At 38.9% G+C, this 19,201-nt stretch overlaps 1 protein-coding gene across 34 annotated transcripts in view; it reads left to right on the forward strand.

The window, feature by feature from the left end:
• Positions 1 to 19,201, forward strand: part of MBNL1 (muscleblind like splicing regulator 1) — a 193,473-nt gene that overhangs the window by 79,500 nt on the left and 94,772 nt on the right. For 2 of the 34 annotated variants that reach the window (XM_036242641.1, XM_036242652.1), the window contains exon 2: positions 7,125 to 7,244. The exons of 26 other annotated variants lie outside the window; for them this stretch is intronic. In XM_036242641.1, coding sequence (XP_036098534.1) covers positions 7,239 to 7,244 — 6 coding nt within the window. In that variant the 5' untranslated portion in view covers positions 7,125 to 7,238. Of the gene's footprint in view, positions 1 to 3,017; positions 3,034 to 4,268; positions 5,237 to 6,266; positions 7,245 to 10,607; positions 11,158 to 19,201 lie in introns of those variants that run through there. 6 more of the 34 variants (XM_036242639.1, XM_036242638.1, XM_036242646.1 and 3 more) reach the window with 6 other exon arrangements.

The raw sequence follows: 19,201 nt of genomic DNA on the forward strand, positions 1-19,201 counted from the left end.
TTTATTTTGAACATTTTTACAATGTTTTTAAAATTTTTCATTCAATTTTTTACCGTGGCATTGGTTAATAAAATTATGTTAATGATGCTGAAATCTATCAATGAGTTCAGGTGAGCCTGGGCCATCTGCAATAAAGTTTTCCATCAGAATTGGACCCAGTGGTTTTACCCCTTTGTTGATTATTTCATAGTTCCAGGGTTTTTTAAAGGGATTTTAATTATGTCATTGTTGCTGCATTTATTACCTGGAATTTTTCTATAAAAAACTTTTTCGTAGTACCTAATCGGCAACTCTGCAATACAGTTTATATCAGAAAGGTGGAGAAAATCATGATTCTGTCAGTTTTCAGAACCAGACATTATCTTTCAGTATAAGATCCAAATATGATTATATGTATGTTCAAAGTATTCTAACAATTTTTACAGTTTTTCCTTGGGGAAATTCTTTGAATTCTTTCTCCAAACGTTGTTTTTAATTAATGCATTTTGATAACATTATTTCCCAGGGTGCCAAGAAGTCCCCTTTTCTTTTGCTTTTTTTGCTATAAATATAACTCTATGTGATAGAATTTATTCACTCAGAAGATATTTATTGAGCATCTTTTTCCTTGGCAAGCACTGTGGTACCTGCTGGGGATGTGGACATGTGATCTGTTTTTTTTTTTTTCTTTTTTTCATAGAATATATAGTTTGGGTTTGTTTGCTACTCATAATGTTATGTGATTTAAAAAAATATGTTTACAAATCTGTGTTGCTTACTATAATTTTAGTGTTGTTGATGTTTTTAGCTGCTTTTAGAGCCCCTGGCCCTCGAGACTTCTGTTTTAGGGAAGTGAGAGATTTTATAGATGTCTTGATCTCCTACAATTAAAGTGTCTTTTGTTAGGATTTTTAAAGGTGTTTTAGAACTTTAGAAAATGTAGTTTCTAAAGCTCTTGGAACATCTTGTATCGGCAGCCTGTATAACTGGGAATAGTAAGACACTCCTTTCTCTAAGGAATTCTGTGACTGTATTATGAGATAATGACCATGATGTAATATTGAATTCATAAAAAAAATGTACTATGTAAATCTGAGATTATGATTTATATTGTTTTGGTGGGCATGTGATATTATGTTGTAAATTTTAGATACTGTTATTTAAGTAACCATTATAATTCTAAGACTCTTCTTAGATGTCTTCCCTGGAATAGAAGCTACTCTTTTACTCATGTTCAGCTAATATTATGTAGCTGTTATGATTATTTGAGAATAGGGCAGAGGCAAATTTTTGGCCTATAATTAAAAGTAGTTTTTTGCAATTGAAAATCATAAGGGTGGAAAAACTTTCCATTCTGCTTGTAAGTCTATGCTGACATGTTTTACGATGCTATGGACAACTGCGGGAAGCCGGTGATTTTTAGAAGTGGTATTAGGTTTGCTCTGCTAGCACCTTGTTAAGAAATTGCAAAGAGATGAAAAGCATCACCCTTTCATTTGGTATCTGGTAACTCTGAGGATTAGACTGAATTTAGCTTTGAATCAACAAATGGATATTTATATTATGTCAGTTGAGAGACCGGCTGCATCTCTGACTTGAGGGGAAGACTTGATATGCTGGCACTAACGCCCCCAAAGCTCGCTAATGCCGAAATGTTGACAGTTTTAATTTGTTGAAAACAGAAGGCTAGCATCAAGGATATAGTAGTAAAACTCTGAAAATAGTTGGTGAAAAGTAAATGTTATGCAACGTGAAAAGAATATCAGGGGAAAAACTGACAGAGTAGAATAACAGGAAGATTAGTCATTTCTGGAAGGAAAAAAAAAGGTGGAGAGTGGGGGAGAAATGCCTGCAGCCGGAAGGCAGAGCTGGACCTGGACGAGCCAGAGGACAGACAGGGGCTGATTGGGAGCGGAACAGAACTTTCCAGAAGGGAGGAGTACTGGTCACATTTAATTGCAAAGTACAAAATTTGTATTAACAAACAGAAACGAAAATGGGCAACATTTCCTTTTGGGGATTAGGAGAACCCTGTGAAAATAAAAGAATGATGTTTGCTCCTTAGCTGAGGTGACTTACCTTAGGCCAGCCAGCAATGTCAAACGTGCACAAAGAAAATGTGTTTTAAAACAAACTCATGTTCCACTATATTCAAGTGTTCGATGAAATAAAAGTATCCGGGGGCATCTTAAAATATGTATGCTATTTGGCTTGAAATAATTGTCATTTATGCATTTACTTATCTGACAACTAAAGGTGTAGCAAACTCCAAATACTTTAAGATTTATCTTTATAAATTCTTTTTTTGTTGTTTTAATCCTCACCCGAGGATATTTTCCATTGATTTTTAGATTGAGTGGAAGGGAAGGAGGGAGGGGGGAGAGAGGGCATCTGTGTGTCACATTGGTTGATTGCCTCCCGCACGACTCTGACCAGGGCTGGGGTTCGAACCCACAACCCAAGTATGTGCCCTTGACTGGGAATCAAATCCACGACCCTTCGGTCCATGGGCCCACGCTCTAACCACTGAGCCAAACTGGCGAGGGCTACTTTGTAAAGTTCTTAAAAAATATAAGTTGTAACCCTCTATACGTCATATAAAAAATATATATATATATACACACACACACACACACATATATACATTTATATATAACAGTCCCTATAAGACAAAACAAAAAAGGAAACGCGTGTGTGCGTGTGTGTGCGTGTTGGTTGAATCCCGTTAATACCTGGTTTCTGCCCAAGGTATGTGGGCATTTGTGGAACAGATCTTGATGGACACATTTTTCACCATCTCCAAGTGTTCTCATCTGTCAAATGGGAATATAATATACCTGACTCTCTGTTGTGTAATGGGAATTTACTGAACTGGTAGATGTAGGGATATACCTGACATGAGAGTGGCATTTTATTCTTTAACTTTACATCCTGTGTCCAGATACGGAAGACAGGCTTGCTTGTATCATGCATTTCCAATTAACACATGGACTATGGACAATTTCATAGAAGCTCTTACTGATGCCTTGATACCTTAAAATGTCATTTGATAGGGTATGTATGTATCCATACTTGGCAAATACAAAGAAGTGTCTCTTTGGCCATTCTGTAGTAACTTCAGGAAACAATAAATCTTATAAGATACATTTAAGTAAAGTATCTCTAGGGTTATATAAGCACAGCCTCAGAACAAAATCTACTCATTTGAAGATATCAATAAAAATACATTATTATTATTTAATTGTAGAAAATGGCTTATGTATATTGAAATAAAGAGGTCAAATTTATCTAATTTAGAGAACCAAAACTTCTATATTTTATGTAACTATGTGGAATATATCATTCTGTATCACTGAATTCAGAGAAATGTGGTAAGCATTTCCTATTGATTTTATCATAAAATTACAACATTTTCATGGCTCATGTGCACATAACTTGCTGAGATGAAATCTAACTCCAGCACAAAGTATGCAATTTACATGATCACCAGATTACTGCTAAAATATGTCTCCCTTTCTCCCTCCCTTCTTTCTCCTTCCCTCTCTCCACCCTTACCCACAAAAACAGAGTCTTTCACTCTTTCTCCACACATGCGTGCACGCACACATACACACAGGCGGACACACACAGGTCTCCCAGGAACAACTGCATAGGAAATGTTTATTTTCCAAACTACAGAAAACAGACATTATCTCAAACACTGAAAGTTCTTCCTTTTCCTGGTTTGGAAACACTAAGTCATATTGAGTTGCTGGTAGATTTCTCTAGCCAGCATTTAGGTTTATTTAAAGCATAAAGTTGTAAGAACAGAATGACTCAGGAAATTATAATGCAGAATTTGGGTTTTCACTTTTAGATCACCAGTTTATATTTGGCGGACTTAGTATTAGTTAAGGATTGGTTATCATGGGTGTGTTGTTTGGTTTCTGGGAGAAGCTGGGGAGCTCACTGCAGCCTCACCTGTTTTAACCTAACTGCCACCTAGAGTTGATATTTATTAATATGTTTCTTTCAAGATAAAGCCAAGTTAAAGGAATTAAATAAAAGACCCAGTTAGAGTTGAAGAAAAGTATGTTTATTTATCTAACGTCTGTTGATTGATCTGTCTAAAAATAATGTGTGTTAAAATGATCAGAAACATATTTCTATGTTTTTGACTACACTGTCATTAACATCAGCAAGAAATAAGAATTGTAACTGCACTAGATAAGTTTAGCAGTCAGAAAAATAAATTCAAATAAATATATTTGTATGACTGCATAAATGAGCCATGACCTTCCCAGTGTATCACTTAGCATTGCCAAGGTCATAAAAAGCATTTGTTAGGTTCTGTCTTAGGTAAAAATCTATGGGGATCACTTTGTCCTGCTCATGCAAAATATGTTAAATGTGTTTAGAATTTTTGAGTAACTTTTGTATTAATTCAGTGTTAACATTGAAGACACACAAATCTTTTTGCCAGCCAAAGAGAAAGTCAGGTTATGTGGGTACAGTGTATAAAAACACTGCTCAAGAATTCTGCAGTGAAGATAGCTGTCTAGAAATAGGTGAAGAATTGACATCTTCCTTCTATGGGAACTTTTGATTGTAAAAATAATTGAGAGTAAACAGACTCTAATGTATTGCCTTAAGCTATGGCACAGGACACCTACATTTCTTCTTGCTCAATGCCACCAAATGGCTGCATTTCTTACAGCTGTGGCTGAATTCTAACGCAGGGTAACCGCCTTCACCATAACTGTATTGTCTTCCTGACGTTTTCATGGTTTCTTGTACTAATTTATATTTGGTTAAAGCCCCAAAAGCAGAAACTAACCAGAATTAGCCCAGAGAGGTGGGCTTGCTGTCCAATGAAAGAGAGAGATGGTTTCAGTATTCTTCACTTGGTTTTTTCAGTCTTACATTTGGGACCCTGGGTTCTTGATGTGGGCTGCCTGAGAAGACCCAGATGGCTTTGTGTCCTCAAGACTAAATTCAAGGAAGGTCATTTTAGCTGCTGAATGTTCAAGGAAGTCTCTTGGACCATGATTGGTTCAGCCCCTATCCCAAGGGAAGATCTTTGGATTTCTGGAGCTCCCTCTAAGCTCACAGTTGTTGTCTTGGCCCTGCACCTAATTACATTTCTTTGCCAATGATGGAATAAACTACTGTCTGACTGCCAGGAACGGTGATCCCCCCAAACAGAATGACCAACACTGGGATGATAATAAAGTTGCTGTTGAGTGCCTCTAAAGATATGATACACTTGAAAAGAGAGGTAAAAACTGAATTTGTCCTTGACTTTTTAAAAAATATCTGAGGATCACATAAAGCATTTGTTAATTCCTTAAATTAGTAAGCATCATTAAGAGAAATGGATGTACAATTGTGTATTATATAAACTTATGTACTTAATACATATTAAGCTTTTGAAAAGAGGGATAGCGGATCCTCCTCCCACCAGGATTCTGGCCAGACCCTACTTTCCTTATTCCCTTTCTTTAAGGGGCTAACTCACTATCAGCTTTCAAGACAGTAGAGAGTAGGCGTAGGCTTAAACCACAGCTCAGAACTGCATTCCAGGATCTGAGGCTTACATTTGCTACTCAGTAGTTGTTTCTTTGTAGTTGTTTGTCCTTTGGCAGCTTAGGTAACACTGTGTGCCCTTAGATGTGCCCCCTAAATGGCAGCTTATCTACCTCGCTGGGTGGTTGTGAATCTGAAATAAATTAATACATATAAAGGACTCATAGCATTTTGGGACACACATTAAATACCATACATACATTAGCTCTCCTGAAATCTTAAATTCATGCAAACATTTTCTTAATATCTATTTAGTAAAGGTAAGCATACAATACACAAAGAAATGAAAACCAGAACTCAGGTTGCAGTTTCAGTGAAATGGTTAAGAGCTTCAGTTTTTGAACAGCACAGCCTGGTTTCAGATCCGTGGCCAGCTCTGTGACCTTAAACATGTGATGCAACCTGACTGAGCCTCAGTTTCCTTATTTGCACAGTGTGGCAGTGATGTGTCTGATCGGGAGTTGCTGTGAAGATTAAGTGGGATACTGGGTGTAAAGCACAGAGAACACTGCCTGGCCCTTTATGACTATTAAGTGGGTTAGCTATTGTTCTTATCACTGCGGTAATGAAGTGAACATTAATACACGAGAAACATATTATCCCCAGAATCTGTGTATGTAGGGTTTCAATGTTGCTAATTAAAAGCGTTATTATCTACTGTGCAGAGAACACATATCTTGGAGTTTACAACTCTTCTCTTAAAGTGAATGAATACTTATTAGGAAAATAGTCTTTTTTCCCCATTCATCCTTCGTAGAGCTATTTACATTTTTTAAAAAAATCTCTAGACACGTTTTATATCTATAGGATTTTACTCTGAATAAATTGGTTAAGTAAAGCACATGTTTTGTTGATGACGTTACCTGCTTAACTCGTGGTCCAGACATTTCCATTCACTCATTACGCTGACCTCCACGGGAAAGAAGAGCAAACCCCGCAGTAACGTCAAAATGGGAGTAAAATACAGAAGCACCGAAGGCATGGCTCCTTCTGTAACATAAGGGTCACAGGATCTGATATTTCCCCATCTGTTGGCAGCGTTGTAAAGATTATGAAAACATCAGCTTTTGCAAAAAGTGATTCTATGCCAGGAAGGCAGATAGAATCTTGGGAAAGAAATGACCAGAATTGCATGCTGCAGTCTGTTTTATATGGTAACATCCTTTCTTTCATTAACAGGAAATTTTAGGGCGATCCACTTGCTTATCGGGAGTGGGAAGGGTGAATGAAAATTTAAGAAGGATTCCGCAAGCCTTCCTAATAATAAAGCAAACCTTTAAGAACAGGTTTTCCATGGAATGAAAACCCTAGAATTTCACAGTCACTGTCTATTTATCACCTAGTATGGGAGCCGATTTTCAGCATGATCACAGGAAAACACCTGTTTTGACACCGTCGGAAAGGTGTAAACATACAGGTAAACTCTGTGTAGGTGTAGAGTGAACAGAATGCTTGGCTAGCATCCTGCAAGGAGCTGGGACTACATGGTCTGCTCCAGCTTCTGCTGCTGCTGCTGCTGCTACTATTGCTGGGAAGGAGACGTGGCTGACCTGGCATATCCTTTACTCTTGGTGCTGCAGCAGTCACACAGGAAATGTTGTTTAAGGGGAACCTTCTGGATCCTTTCCATGGCACCATGGCGAGAAGAAGCCGTATCTTATCTATTGAAGATAAAGCATGGAGTTGGCTAATGGATGCTGGTGAGTGAATAAGGCACATGGGGAGCCAGTGGACTGATATCTTTGGGGTAGGCTTGTTCCCTTGAGCATTGACCCATGCACCAAGAGGTTGCCGGTTTGATTCCTGGTCAGGACACTGGTCTCTCAAGGACTGAGATGGCATCCATGGGAAAATGGCCTCTGAAAGTCTGAACATCAGAATGTGGTCTTAGAGAGGAACATAGTTCTAACACCAGTGACCTGGTCTGTGATCTTGGATGTGTCCCATAAGTAAAGTTTATGTGTTTTCCTAGCTTCACGACTTGAAGATGCCAACCCTGAAGTTTGTTGGATACCTCAGTGCATGGAGCATGGCTCCTCACAGAATTTCTGTCACTGTTTGATCTTTACTCTTTTTTTACTTAAGCCACAGTAATTTGCAAAGTGACTTTCTAGCAATAAAAGCAATTATTCCTTTTTTTGGTTCTAAATGAACACCTCGTTTTTGCATAACAGTGTAGAATTATAAATTAAGAAATTTTTAAAACATGCATCATTTAATTCTTGCCAGGAATATTATTTTCAATTCAAGATAGTTATGGAAGCAAATTTGTAAGATATTGGTCATATTAGTCAGATAGTTGCATAGGATGGATCTGGGACTTTAGCATTACAGTTTCTTTATTGCTAATGTATTTATAGGCCAATACAAGGTACTTTCCTTGAACAAGTTTCTTTACTGAGAGAGTGAGTATTTTGAATGAGTTATTTCAGTTTTTCTCATTCTGAAATTCTTAATCTAATTTTTTCTCCCGAAACAGAGGCCATTTTTGATCAAGCCAACTGTGATATTTGAAATACATATATATTTCTTCCACCTTAAAATTTTTAATGGGCATGAATATTTGCCAGTTAATAGTTTACCTATGTTTTCCCTTAAAAGATTGGAGGATATGGAAATACTAAGTTTGCCATAGAATTTTTCAGAATAATTAATCTATGATGTATGGGTATTTCATAAAAAAAAAGAGCAGAGTTTAAGAGTTTATAGTAGCATAGAAGAGGCTGTGACAAGTCATGTAGGAATTCATCTGTTTAACTTTATTTTAATTTTTAGGAAATTTACTTGACTATAACCCCTTCCATACCCCCACGCCCAAGACAAAATCTTTTGGATGAGCGTTTTCCCATGTGGTACCACCATTCAGCCAATAAGTATTTTATTGGGCATCTCCTATGTTGCCAGACCTAGGTATAGGGATGCAACTGAGCACATTTCTCAAAAATTGATCCTCTTGTGATGCTCACCAACAGGGAGACACTGGTTTAGATGATCTGATCTTATTGCTTTAGTAAGATAATTTAGTAGCAATATAATATTTATCTTTAAAAAGTTATTGCCAACTTTTCTATTTCCAGTGATAATAATCATGACATATTATCTAATTTGAAGAGCTTTATTTATTCACTTCCTTGTCTTCTCTTGCAATTTTAAAAAATGTTTATTGTTTTTATTGTTAAAACTGATTTTCATGAGTGGGACTGAGAACATGGGTCAGAAAAACGAACCAATTTATTTTTCATATTGAAAGTCAGATTATTACATTAAAAAAATATCCACTTCCATTTGGTTTTTACCATAGGGCTTCGCTAAATATTTTCTTATCCAAACCTATCATATAGAGAAGATATGTTTTAAAAACTTAAGTTTTAGTTTAAGTCGATGTCTAAACTTAGGCATTATTTATACAATGAAAGTGTTTTTAGAGGGATATTCAGTTTCCTTACCTTCTTATAAAAATCTCAGTTCTCTCAAATTTAAAATAATAGCTGCCTAGGCAAATGGACTATTTTGTAGAAATATGGGTTATTTTATAAAAAGGTCTGAATTAGCCCTGGCTGGTTTGGCTCAGCGGTTGGAGAGTCAGCCTGCGGACCAGAGAGACCTGGGTTCGGTTCCTGCTAGGGGCACATGCCAAAAAAAAAAAAAAAAAAATTAAATAAAAAAGAAAAAATAAAAAGGTCTGACTTAGTGACTTAATGGACATAAGTGAATTTGCCCAAGCAAGAACTGCTTTTATTGTACATGTAATAATAGCATTATATATTAGAACATAACTATATATATGAGGAGAGGGGTCGAAATCAGCCTTTTCCAACACAAGATTGTTTGAGCTATTTGATACCAACCTAAATAGATTATTCATTACTATTTTAGTTAACTTGGATTAAAAAAATATAATTAGCCCTGTCCGGTTTGGCTCAGCGGTTAGAGCGTCGGCCTGCGGTCTGGAGAGACCCGGGTTTGGTTCCTGCTAGGGACACGTACCTCAGTTGCAGTTTGTCCCCGGCCCTGATTGGGTCGTGTAGGTGGCGACCACTCGATGTGTCCCTTTCACATCGATGTTTCTCTCTCTCTCTTTCCCTCCCACTCTATCTGAACAAAATATCAAAAAATGTCCTCGGGTGAGGATAAAAAAAAAAAAAATATATATATATATATATATATATAATTAAATGACTGAGGTCAAGAAGTACAACACATAACTGCTATTAGGCAGTAGAGTTTCTTCTTATTTAATTACAAAACAAGTACACAGTACTGGTTAATTTGCTTCTGGTCTTGAAAAAGTGACAGTTCCTAAATGAGTCTAACTGTTTTTATGTTGATACATATTTGGGATTATTCAAGTTTTGTCAGAGTTTATATTTAGTGTCTGACTTGATTTTATCCAGCTTACTAAAGCAAACTTGTCTTAGGCTCTGTCTCTTGTAGCTGTTTAGTATTTAATATTCAGTGGACTCCTGAAGATGAGTTCCTGAGGGCTTTTGAGCAGTCGAAAAGTTGTAAATAGCGGTTAATAAGCTCTAAGCATCTCCATGGAAAATACAACATTATGAAGCCCAGATTCAGGAGAATCTTAGTTTATTTGACAATGCACTGAAACCTACTACGTTAATCACATTTTCCTTTCTTCCTCCTCTTTTCTTTTTTCCTTCTACCTCTCCTCTTTTCATCTCTGAACACTCTTGGTCCACTTGTTTCTTTTTCTTCATATTCTTCTTCTCTTATCTCATGGAATTCCTTCAGTTTTCCTCATCTCATCATAACTGAAAGTGATGAATTGAATGAAACATTGTACTTATTTGAAAAGCAACTTTAATTCCTTCTCAGTTTAACCTTCTGTCTGTCTTTTCATTTTCTCCTTTAATAACAGACAAGTTTGCCTTTTAATCATTGTTGCCTTGTAGATTGCACCCTGTGACATTTTATATCTGTAAGTGTCCTTATCATGATGTAAGTGGTATAATGGCAGGGTTTAGGAATTTTATGAAACGTATTCGATTTCTAACCTGAACTATAGTAGGCATACTATAATGTGTCTTCCTTACTTTTCTTTCTAGAACTAGAGCTCCGTTTCCCCTGCACTGTGTTTTGGCTGTCATATGGGATGCTAGAATGGCCTCTCTCCATGTATTTTGTTGCATTTCGCCATTGCTTCTTGTGTTCTGTCGGGGAATTTTGGTGATTCTTTTCAAGCGCTACCTGAGCTCTGTGCTAGTTGTTCCCCTGGCCCAGGGTCTCCTGCTGTGTGGCCCTGTCTCCACTTCCTTGGCCCTGTCCATCCATAGAGCCTTGGGTTCCCGATGGCTGCCTCTTACCCCTTGTGAGGGCCGGAATATTCCTCCCCCTGCTGCTACAATTGAGCCCAGTGCTGGGTACCACGTTGCCTTCTACACTTGCTTTCAGTTGTTAAGGCTTCCCAAGCTTTGGCTGTGGCTCAGTGATCCCGCTGCAGAACCCTGGAGCTTCCCCAGCCTCGACACTCAGTGGTAGCAGCAGGTGTTGGGATTTCTCCCAGCCCCAGTACCCTGGGACCAAGAGAATGGCCGTTTGACATAGACCTCAGGAATTTTCAAAGCACCGAGAAACCACTTCAGAAGATATGTGAAGGTAAGATTCTCATTTCTCTAGGAAGCTGTTTAGAAGCTAAAACAGGGGTTTAATGTAGACCAGATAACATTGGAATCTGAGTCACGTGTCCTTCACCATCTGCATTGTCTGTCTAGTAAAAGGGAAACCTGATTGAGAATTAAACAGTTAAAAATAAAATGGAAATGGTGTATGTTTCCAAAGCCTGTATTCTGTTCACCTCCTCATTAATGTTTAAAACCGAAAATATTGAACGATTACATCCTCAAATTCTTAAACTCAAATTCCTAAACCCATAATTAATTCAAACGAAGTGGGAAGAGTAGCTCGGATCTTGGCAGTGCTGGGTGTTTATTGTCCAAAATGGCTGTTTAGTAGTTTCTTCTCTTTTCTTTTAGGGCTTTACTTTCAGTTTACTTATTTTTTAATGGGGATTCCCCTGCTCCTATTTCTTTGGTTTTGGAAAAAGAAATTGCTTCACATGTGTGTAAATAACCCCGGTCAAGGATACATGTGGGGGGTTTGTGTGTGTAACGAGGGTGGAAGAGAGCAGAAGCATCTGAGAGTGAACAGGAAATCATTTCTTCCGCATGTTAGGTTTTGTGGCAGTGCTTATTTATTGATAACCTTTGCTTTTTTACCCCTCCTCCATTCATAGGCAGTGATCTGGGAAGTGATATGAAAACACCTCTGCTAATGGGAGATCTTTGGCAGCCTCATTATCAAATCCTGTCTTCTTTTTCCCCCATTGTTTTCTGTGGATTTAATCTCGCCATTGATTCCCTATAGTTGGAATCAAGGCTGAGCTACTGTCACAATGAAACTCTGTCACTTCAGTAACTAAAAATGTAACTGAGGTTTTAAAGACAGAAACGAAGAACGTTTACTCACAGCTTTACAAAGTAAAACATGAGATTTATCCTTGGTAGTGCTTATTTCAGATAATTATTTTTAAAATTAAAAGGTGTTCAGCAAAGTCTTTTATGTACACTTGAAAATACCTAAGTTTTATTCCCTCCACATTTAAAAGTATAAGTAAATGGAATGTTTCTAGACAGTAAATTGGGTAGTAGATTTCATATGTAAAAACAGAAAAGGGAAATAGTAATGCTTTGATTCTTAATATTGATAATAAATTTGCAGTTTTTTATTTTGTTTTGTTTTGTTTTCTATCCTCACCCGAGGACATTTTTGCATTTATCTTCAGATAGAGCAGGAGGGAAAGAGGGAAGAAGAGAGAGAGAGAAACATCGATGTGAAAGAGACATCAACTGGTTGCCACCCACACGACCTGAACCGGGGCCGGGGACAAACCGCAAGTGAGGTACGTGTCCTTAGCGGGAACCGAACCCGGGACTCGCTGGTCCACAGGCCGACACTCTGAGCCAAACCAGCCAGGGCAAATTTGCAGTTTTTGTATGGTACAGTGTTAAGGTAGTAGTTTGTGTTATTCTAAGTTGGCATATATAGTGCATTTTCCCATTTTTACACATCTAGAATTCTTACATACACACACATACACACACACATAATTTTAAATGATTTATTTAAACATTAAGATAAAATGATAGATTAAACTTATGGATATTTATAAAATTAACTTCAGAATATTTTTTAATGGAACATAGTGAGTTAGTGATATTTATTGTATTTCATATTATATCAGTAGGGTAACTCAAAAGCAGGACACAATAGAGTAATATTTAGAGTTTAGTGATTACTTATTGGGGAATGCAGAAAAGATATATAATTTCAAAAAATAGTGCTGCCATAAAGATCTTAGATTTGGGGGACCGGTAATCCACAATTTCTGAAGCCCAGGGCCAAGGCCAGAATCCAAGTCACTTAATTCGAATCCAGTGCCCTGGCCTCTGTGTGAGGCTGGTTATTGAAGCTGCAGTACATTTGAGGGGCCCCTTGGCCAGTGTCTGCAGAGCAGCGAGTGGATCCCAGAATTGAAGAGGTTTGCTTCTGTTTCAGGTGTGCCTAAGCGTGGCTGATGAACACGGGCTTGTTGTGCATTGTAGCCTGATTGAGGCCTTTAGAATTTCCTCTTTATTTCTGTCTCTTTTAGTGTCGCTTTTATTGTAGTCAGATTTTGCAAAGTATGTGCGGCAGAACCATTAAAATATTTTTGTTTGAAGGGAGTATAGAACTTCTGGCGTGCCATCTATTTCAGTTTATGATCCTGTAAATTGGGCAATTATGTGAACTATTAAATTCTTAGAAATGAAAAATTAGACCCATGTGCAAATATAGGCAGTTTATTTTCTGTTTCTCAGCAAACATTTTTAATTGACTTCCACTGTTTCCAAACTTGAAAACTTCCTTAGCTTGCATCTTTAAAGATAAGTCTGCGTATTTGTCATAGCCTAAAAGTGGAAAGTAGATTATCTGCATGAAATTATTTGACATATTTATTGATTAAGTGCTTTCTGGTCCCTGACTTAGAAATATTCTTAAAACTCAAGTTTTTGCTGACTTTACCGAGTACCTACCATCGTTAAATAGGACCGTGCTCAGGCTCCTTTGGTGTGATTCCTTGAGAGAGAGAATTCTAAGCCAGTTCCCTTGCGTGGTGTCCAGGGTGGACTCATGATCCAAGACGGACCTGAGAAAAAAACTGTGTGCAAAACCAGGAATGTGTTCTCCTTTTAGGAAGTTTAATTTGGAAAAAAAAATTACTTTGGAATACTTTTGGTACTGGAATTTATGACATTTATTTCAGAAAAAAATATGAAGCACTTTTTCATGGAAAATCTTACAAATCTTATGCTGGTTCTCAAAATAAGGTCTTAACCTGAATCGTTACATCCCTGAGCGTTCCTGCCATCACTCAACTCATAGGGCTCAGGCCTCTGAGCTCCCGTTTGTCCTTTGTTCCTTAGAGAGAGCAAGAGCGGTCTCGGCTGGTGGGCTGTGAGCCGAGTACTTACAACAGATATTGATAAATGTCAAATGTAAGGCTTTCGTGATGTATTTCCTTTGTTGCAACAAATACACCAGAGTTCCCAGCCTTGTTAGACATGTCCATGCAGGAAAAAAATCGGACCGAACAGCTAAAAGCGTGGACAGGTCGAGGGAGGAGCCCAGACCCTGACATTTCTGATACTTCAGAGGAGTTTTACACGTCAAAAATAAAAACATTCCTCTTTATTATTCATTTTGTTATATGGAAGTAAAAGCCTGCTGAATCAGAATTACTCAAAATTAAAGTATCTCTGTAGTTAATTATAATGGATCGATTACCTGCTACCTCCATTCCCATTATAATTTTTATCTCATTCTTCACAAAAACACCCTGAGCTATGTAGTGTTACAATTTTATGCTTACCAAACGAAGAAGCAAGGCCAAGAGAAGTTAGTCTGCCCAAGATATTACAGCTGGGCACAAGGATTCGAACTCAGAATGTGTGGCTCCAGTGTTCGTCCTGAGGGGTCCTTATCACTGGTAGCCACTGGCAGTGGGCACTAGTTCCCAAATTCAGCCCTAAACCTGTTATGGCAGAGGGCCAACGAGGTGCAGCTGCTTGAACCTCTTCCCAGCTCACTGGCTGTGTGACCTTGGAAAGGTTATTACTGAGTATCCTCTCTCCGTCATCGTCCTACACCCTCTAGAATAGGAATAATATCACTTGTCTGGGTTTTTATGAAGATTTAATTTAGCGCGACTTAGCACAGTGGCTAGCATAGAGAAAACAGCCAGTACATTGTTGATGTTCTTATGTAATTTTCGCAAGGTCATACAACTGGAAAGTGATCGAGTCGGAAATCAGACCCAAGTCTGTGTGACTGGAAGACTCGAGTGGAACAAGAACATGTATCCACATACACCCTCCCCAGCAGCAGCAGCAACGGACCCACAGAGCCAAAGCTGCTGTCTCTGACCTCTGACCCTGCCTCTCCTCCCCAGCCAGACCCTTGATGGAGAATAAAGCATGATGTCGTGTATGCTGACGAGACTGCATCATGCTTTAGTGGTGCAGGGAAAACTCTGGACGTGAGGCTTCCAAGGGTGGGAAGTTCAGCCCCATCACGTATAAACTGTGTGATATTAGGCAAGTTATGTAACCCCTCTAGGGCTCTTTCTCTATGTATGCACTTAATAATGGTACCAATTATATTGGATTATTGCAGGTAGTAAATGATATACATTAAATAGCTCCTCCAAGAAATGACTTATTAATATTAATAAAGATGTGTATATTCCTTTAAAAATACGGTATGCTCTCAAATAAAATGCATAGCTCATGGAAATCAGAAACCCATCGAGTTGTAGAGATCGATAGAATCTTGGTGATTTCAGGATCTTCCGTTCTCCAAGGCCGTGCATGCTTTCCCGTTAAAGCCACTTCAGCTCGGTGGCAGGTCAGCGGAGAAGGCGGGACAGGAAAGACCAGAGTTGACCGAAATGTGGGGGGCTCATGCCATCGGGAAGGTGGGTCAGCTTATCTCGATCTGGGCTGATGTCAATGACTGACATCACTGTCACCAGACGATGGTTAAGCTCTTTTAAGGCAGGCCCTACCAGCAGCTGGGGCTCACGTCCTGGAGAGCGAGCGAGCCAGGACTGCGTTGAGTTCAGGGGTTAGACTGGAATGCTAGTCAGAGCAGGGGCTTCTTGAATTCTTGCCGCTTCACTGTCTGGCCTCCTTACTAGAGTGTCAACCCCTTGACGTCAGGGATGTTTATTTATTTGCAAAGTCTGGGAAATAGCAGGCAGTGCATGTTGGATGATTAAATACAAGAATATAAGTTCCAGAGATGGGACAGAAGCGCTCATTTAGGGATATCATGGCCCCCAAAGGGACTGGCAGCCTTGCAGGAAGAACTGGATGCCCAGGGGTCTCACAGGGTCAGGGGAAGGGTTAAGGTTCATCCCGGGGTGAGCCAGGGACCTGAATGTGCAAAAAACTTGTAATGACTGGTTTTGGGACTGGAAGAATTGAAACAGTCAGTGTAGCCTAATTAATGAATGTAGGGATAAAGTATTTCAAGTTGTCTATAAAACTTTCAAGCAGAGAACATATTTCAAGAATCAAAGGCTATTGGAGTCCATTTACATTTGCTTTTTTATACAGTTACAAATGGTATGCAGGCATTAAAAACTCGATTTTGGTGCCAGAGACCTGAGAAAATGTATCTGTAAATATGCCATTGATGTATATACTTGTCTATAAAGAAGTGATCAAAATATGGTTTTAAATACGTAATATTTTAAAATTATAATTTGTAATATGTGAACATAAAATGAAGAGCTTATGTGGTTGATGTGGGAAGTCAGAGTATAATTCTTGAAACTGGAGTATCTGTGGGGGATGGTTGGTAGAACGTTGTTTTTTCATTGTAAATTTTACTCTTTTGATTATAGTCCCCCAGAAGACAAGATGAAAGTATCTTTTAATCAAAGTCTATATTAAAAACATGAACCATGCTAAAAAGAACAAAGAAAATGAACTATGCTTAGTTTTAAACCTAACTACATTGATACTCGAGTTGCTCTAAAGGTGTTTCGGGGTACTCTAATCAGGCATTCTGAGTACTTGGCATGGTGTATTCGGACCAGACACATCAGCTCCTCACACTCAGGCCACAGATACTGTGTGTTGACACCTGAGAGACGGTCGTTTAGAAAACTTCAGCTGAGAGGTAAAATCAAACCTAATGGTTACACAAACATTTGTGTCTCCTTAATTTGAAAAAGACCATATGTTGCGGCAGAGCTTCTATAATATTAGGACAGTGTGGAACTTTCCAGAGTATCTCAAGATCAAACTCATAAATCAAGTGCTAAGTTATTACACATTTTTAAAATTTGCCTTTGAAAAACACACATTGATGTGAAGGTAAACAAAAAATTGAGTCCAAAAGTGGAAAAATCGTCACTAACACATGCACCTTATTTTATAGAAAGGTAGGGTTCTTCCATGCTTTTATTTTCAAATGTGCCTGTAAACTCTTCCTCTCTTCCCACGCAGTCTGTATACAGAGGGACATATACATGCACACACACACACGGACCTACATGTGCACACGCACATGCACACACACACACACACACACACACGGGACAGGAATAGCAAGATATGAACTCTCTGTCTCTTACTTACTTTTATGGCTCTGCGTCCCTGAACTATGTGTGGATCTAGCATACTATCTGTGCTTGTGGGTGGAAACACCCTGGCTGTGCTTTTTTCTTCTGTTTTTTAATTTCCTAATGCCTGCTTTTAGTTTATTTTGGCAAACCTTCATGTGAGTTTTAATTAGGTACTAAGTTTGAGACATTATGGGAACAGTATGTATTAACTTTCAAAAGGTAAACGCATCATAAAACCCTTTACACATGAAATAACTTGGATATCTGGGTATTGGTTTTTTTCCTCCCAGCCCTTGCCCTGGCCATGTACTTGGAGCTTAAAAATCTATTCTGTTTTACCCTTTCAAAAACATCAGAGGCAGTGCTACCAATAAAATCAGTGGGATCTCTCCCTGAGGATAATTTTGTCATCGGATATAAAACTGTTGATGCTAAGAGAGGAAAAAAAAGTTATAAATAATATGAGTGGTATCTCGATGTATGAATTTTTAGAGAGAATCTTGCAATTAAAAAAATGAAATTTGCCACATGGAACAAGCCAAACAAATATTCAAGAATACTATATTTAGATGGGTGGCTGTACCATTAAACCACAATGTATGTGTGTGTATGTGTGTGTGTTTGTAATACATTGGGCATAATTTGTAGAAACTACATAACTCACACCATTTCTAAATGGAGTTGCAAATGTGGCATAGTGTTCTAATTAGGAACATTGTCTCTGGGCCAAATAACATGGGCTCCAACCCCAGCTCCACATACATACTATTTGTGTTTCCTTGGATAAGTTATCAGACCTCTTAGATTCAGTTGTCTAGTCTTTTTTTTTTTAATCCTCACCTGAGGATATTTTTCCATTGATTTTCAGATAGAGTTGGAGGGAGGGAGTGAGAGAGAGAAACATCCATGTGAGAGAGACGCATCGACTGGTTGCCTCCCTCACGACCCCAACCAGGGCTGGGGATTGAATCACAACCCAGGTACATGCCCTTGACCAGAATCGAACCCCCCACTCTTTGGTGTGCAGGCCATGGCTCTAACCCTGAGCCAAACTGGCCAGGGCAGCTGTCTAATCTTTATAATGGAGATGATAAAAGAACTATGGGATTATTTTGTGGATTAAATGAATAAGCTTAAACCATGCAGAGCAGTGCCTGCCACGCACTCGGTGTTCAGTAAGCTGTTATGATTTATTTCCTCTCTTCCTTTTGGTTTGTGCCTGGTTTCTGACAGCAGTGTTATTTAGCCCCCTGTCTGAGGAGGTGGGGCTGATGGGAACTGACAGTCACAGAAAAGGTAAAACCGAGAGTCAGTGAGCGAGTTTCCTTCGCCAAGAAGCCAGACGCCAGCCCTGTGCAGTAGGGTGGCGACCACCACTCACAACAGCTTGTGGGTGACTGAGGGGAGGGGGCTCAGCTTCGAACCGAGGGCTCCGAAGTCCTGTTCTCAGGCGGAGTCCTTGCAGTAGCCCTTTGAAAACTTAGGGCATCAGGCTCAACCGTCTCCGTCTCAGGGACGTGGAGTCAGACCTTTCAACCAGTATCTAAACTAGCGTTTCGTTATTTTTAAACAATGTTCATTTCTGTCACATGCATAGGCTAGATTCATTATTTTAAAAAACTTCCATTGCTTTCCTTTCTTTCTTCATGATCTTCTCCCTGCTGTCCCACCCTTATGCTAGAAGACTTCTGTCTCAGGGACTGAGGCCAGTGCTTTGATGGAAGAAGCCCAGGGACCTGGGGACAGAGGGTAGTCAGGATTCCCACATTGCCCTGGGATGATTCCGGTGCCAGTTTTGTTTTAGACCTGGGAGTACTGTTTTGAAGTTAGGAAAACCTGGTTCTGCAGGGAGCGATGTTTTAGAAGTTTGCCTGGACCCTGGAAAGCCGCCAGCGCGGCAACAACAGTGTGATGCTCGCCCGAGAGGAAGGCGCAGGGTCCCCCAGTGAAAGATACAGAAACAGCGGA

This window comes from Molossus molossus, unplaced genomic scaffold (assembly GCF_014108415.1).
Source record: "Molossus molossus isolate mMolMol1 unplaced genomic scaffold, mMolMol1.p scaffold_m16_p_5, whole genome shotgun sequence".
NCBI lineage: Eukaryota > Metazoa > Chordata > Mammalia > Chiroptera > Molossidae > Molossus > Molossus molossus.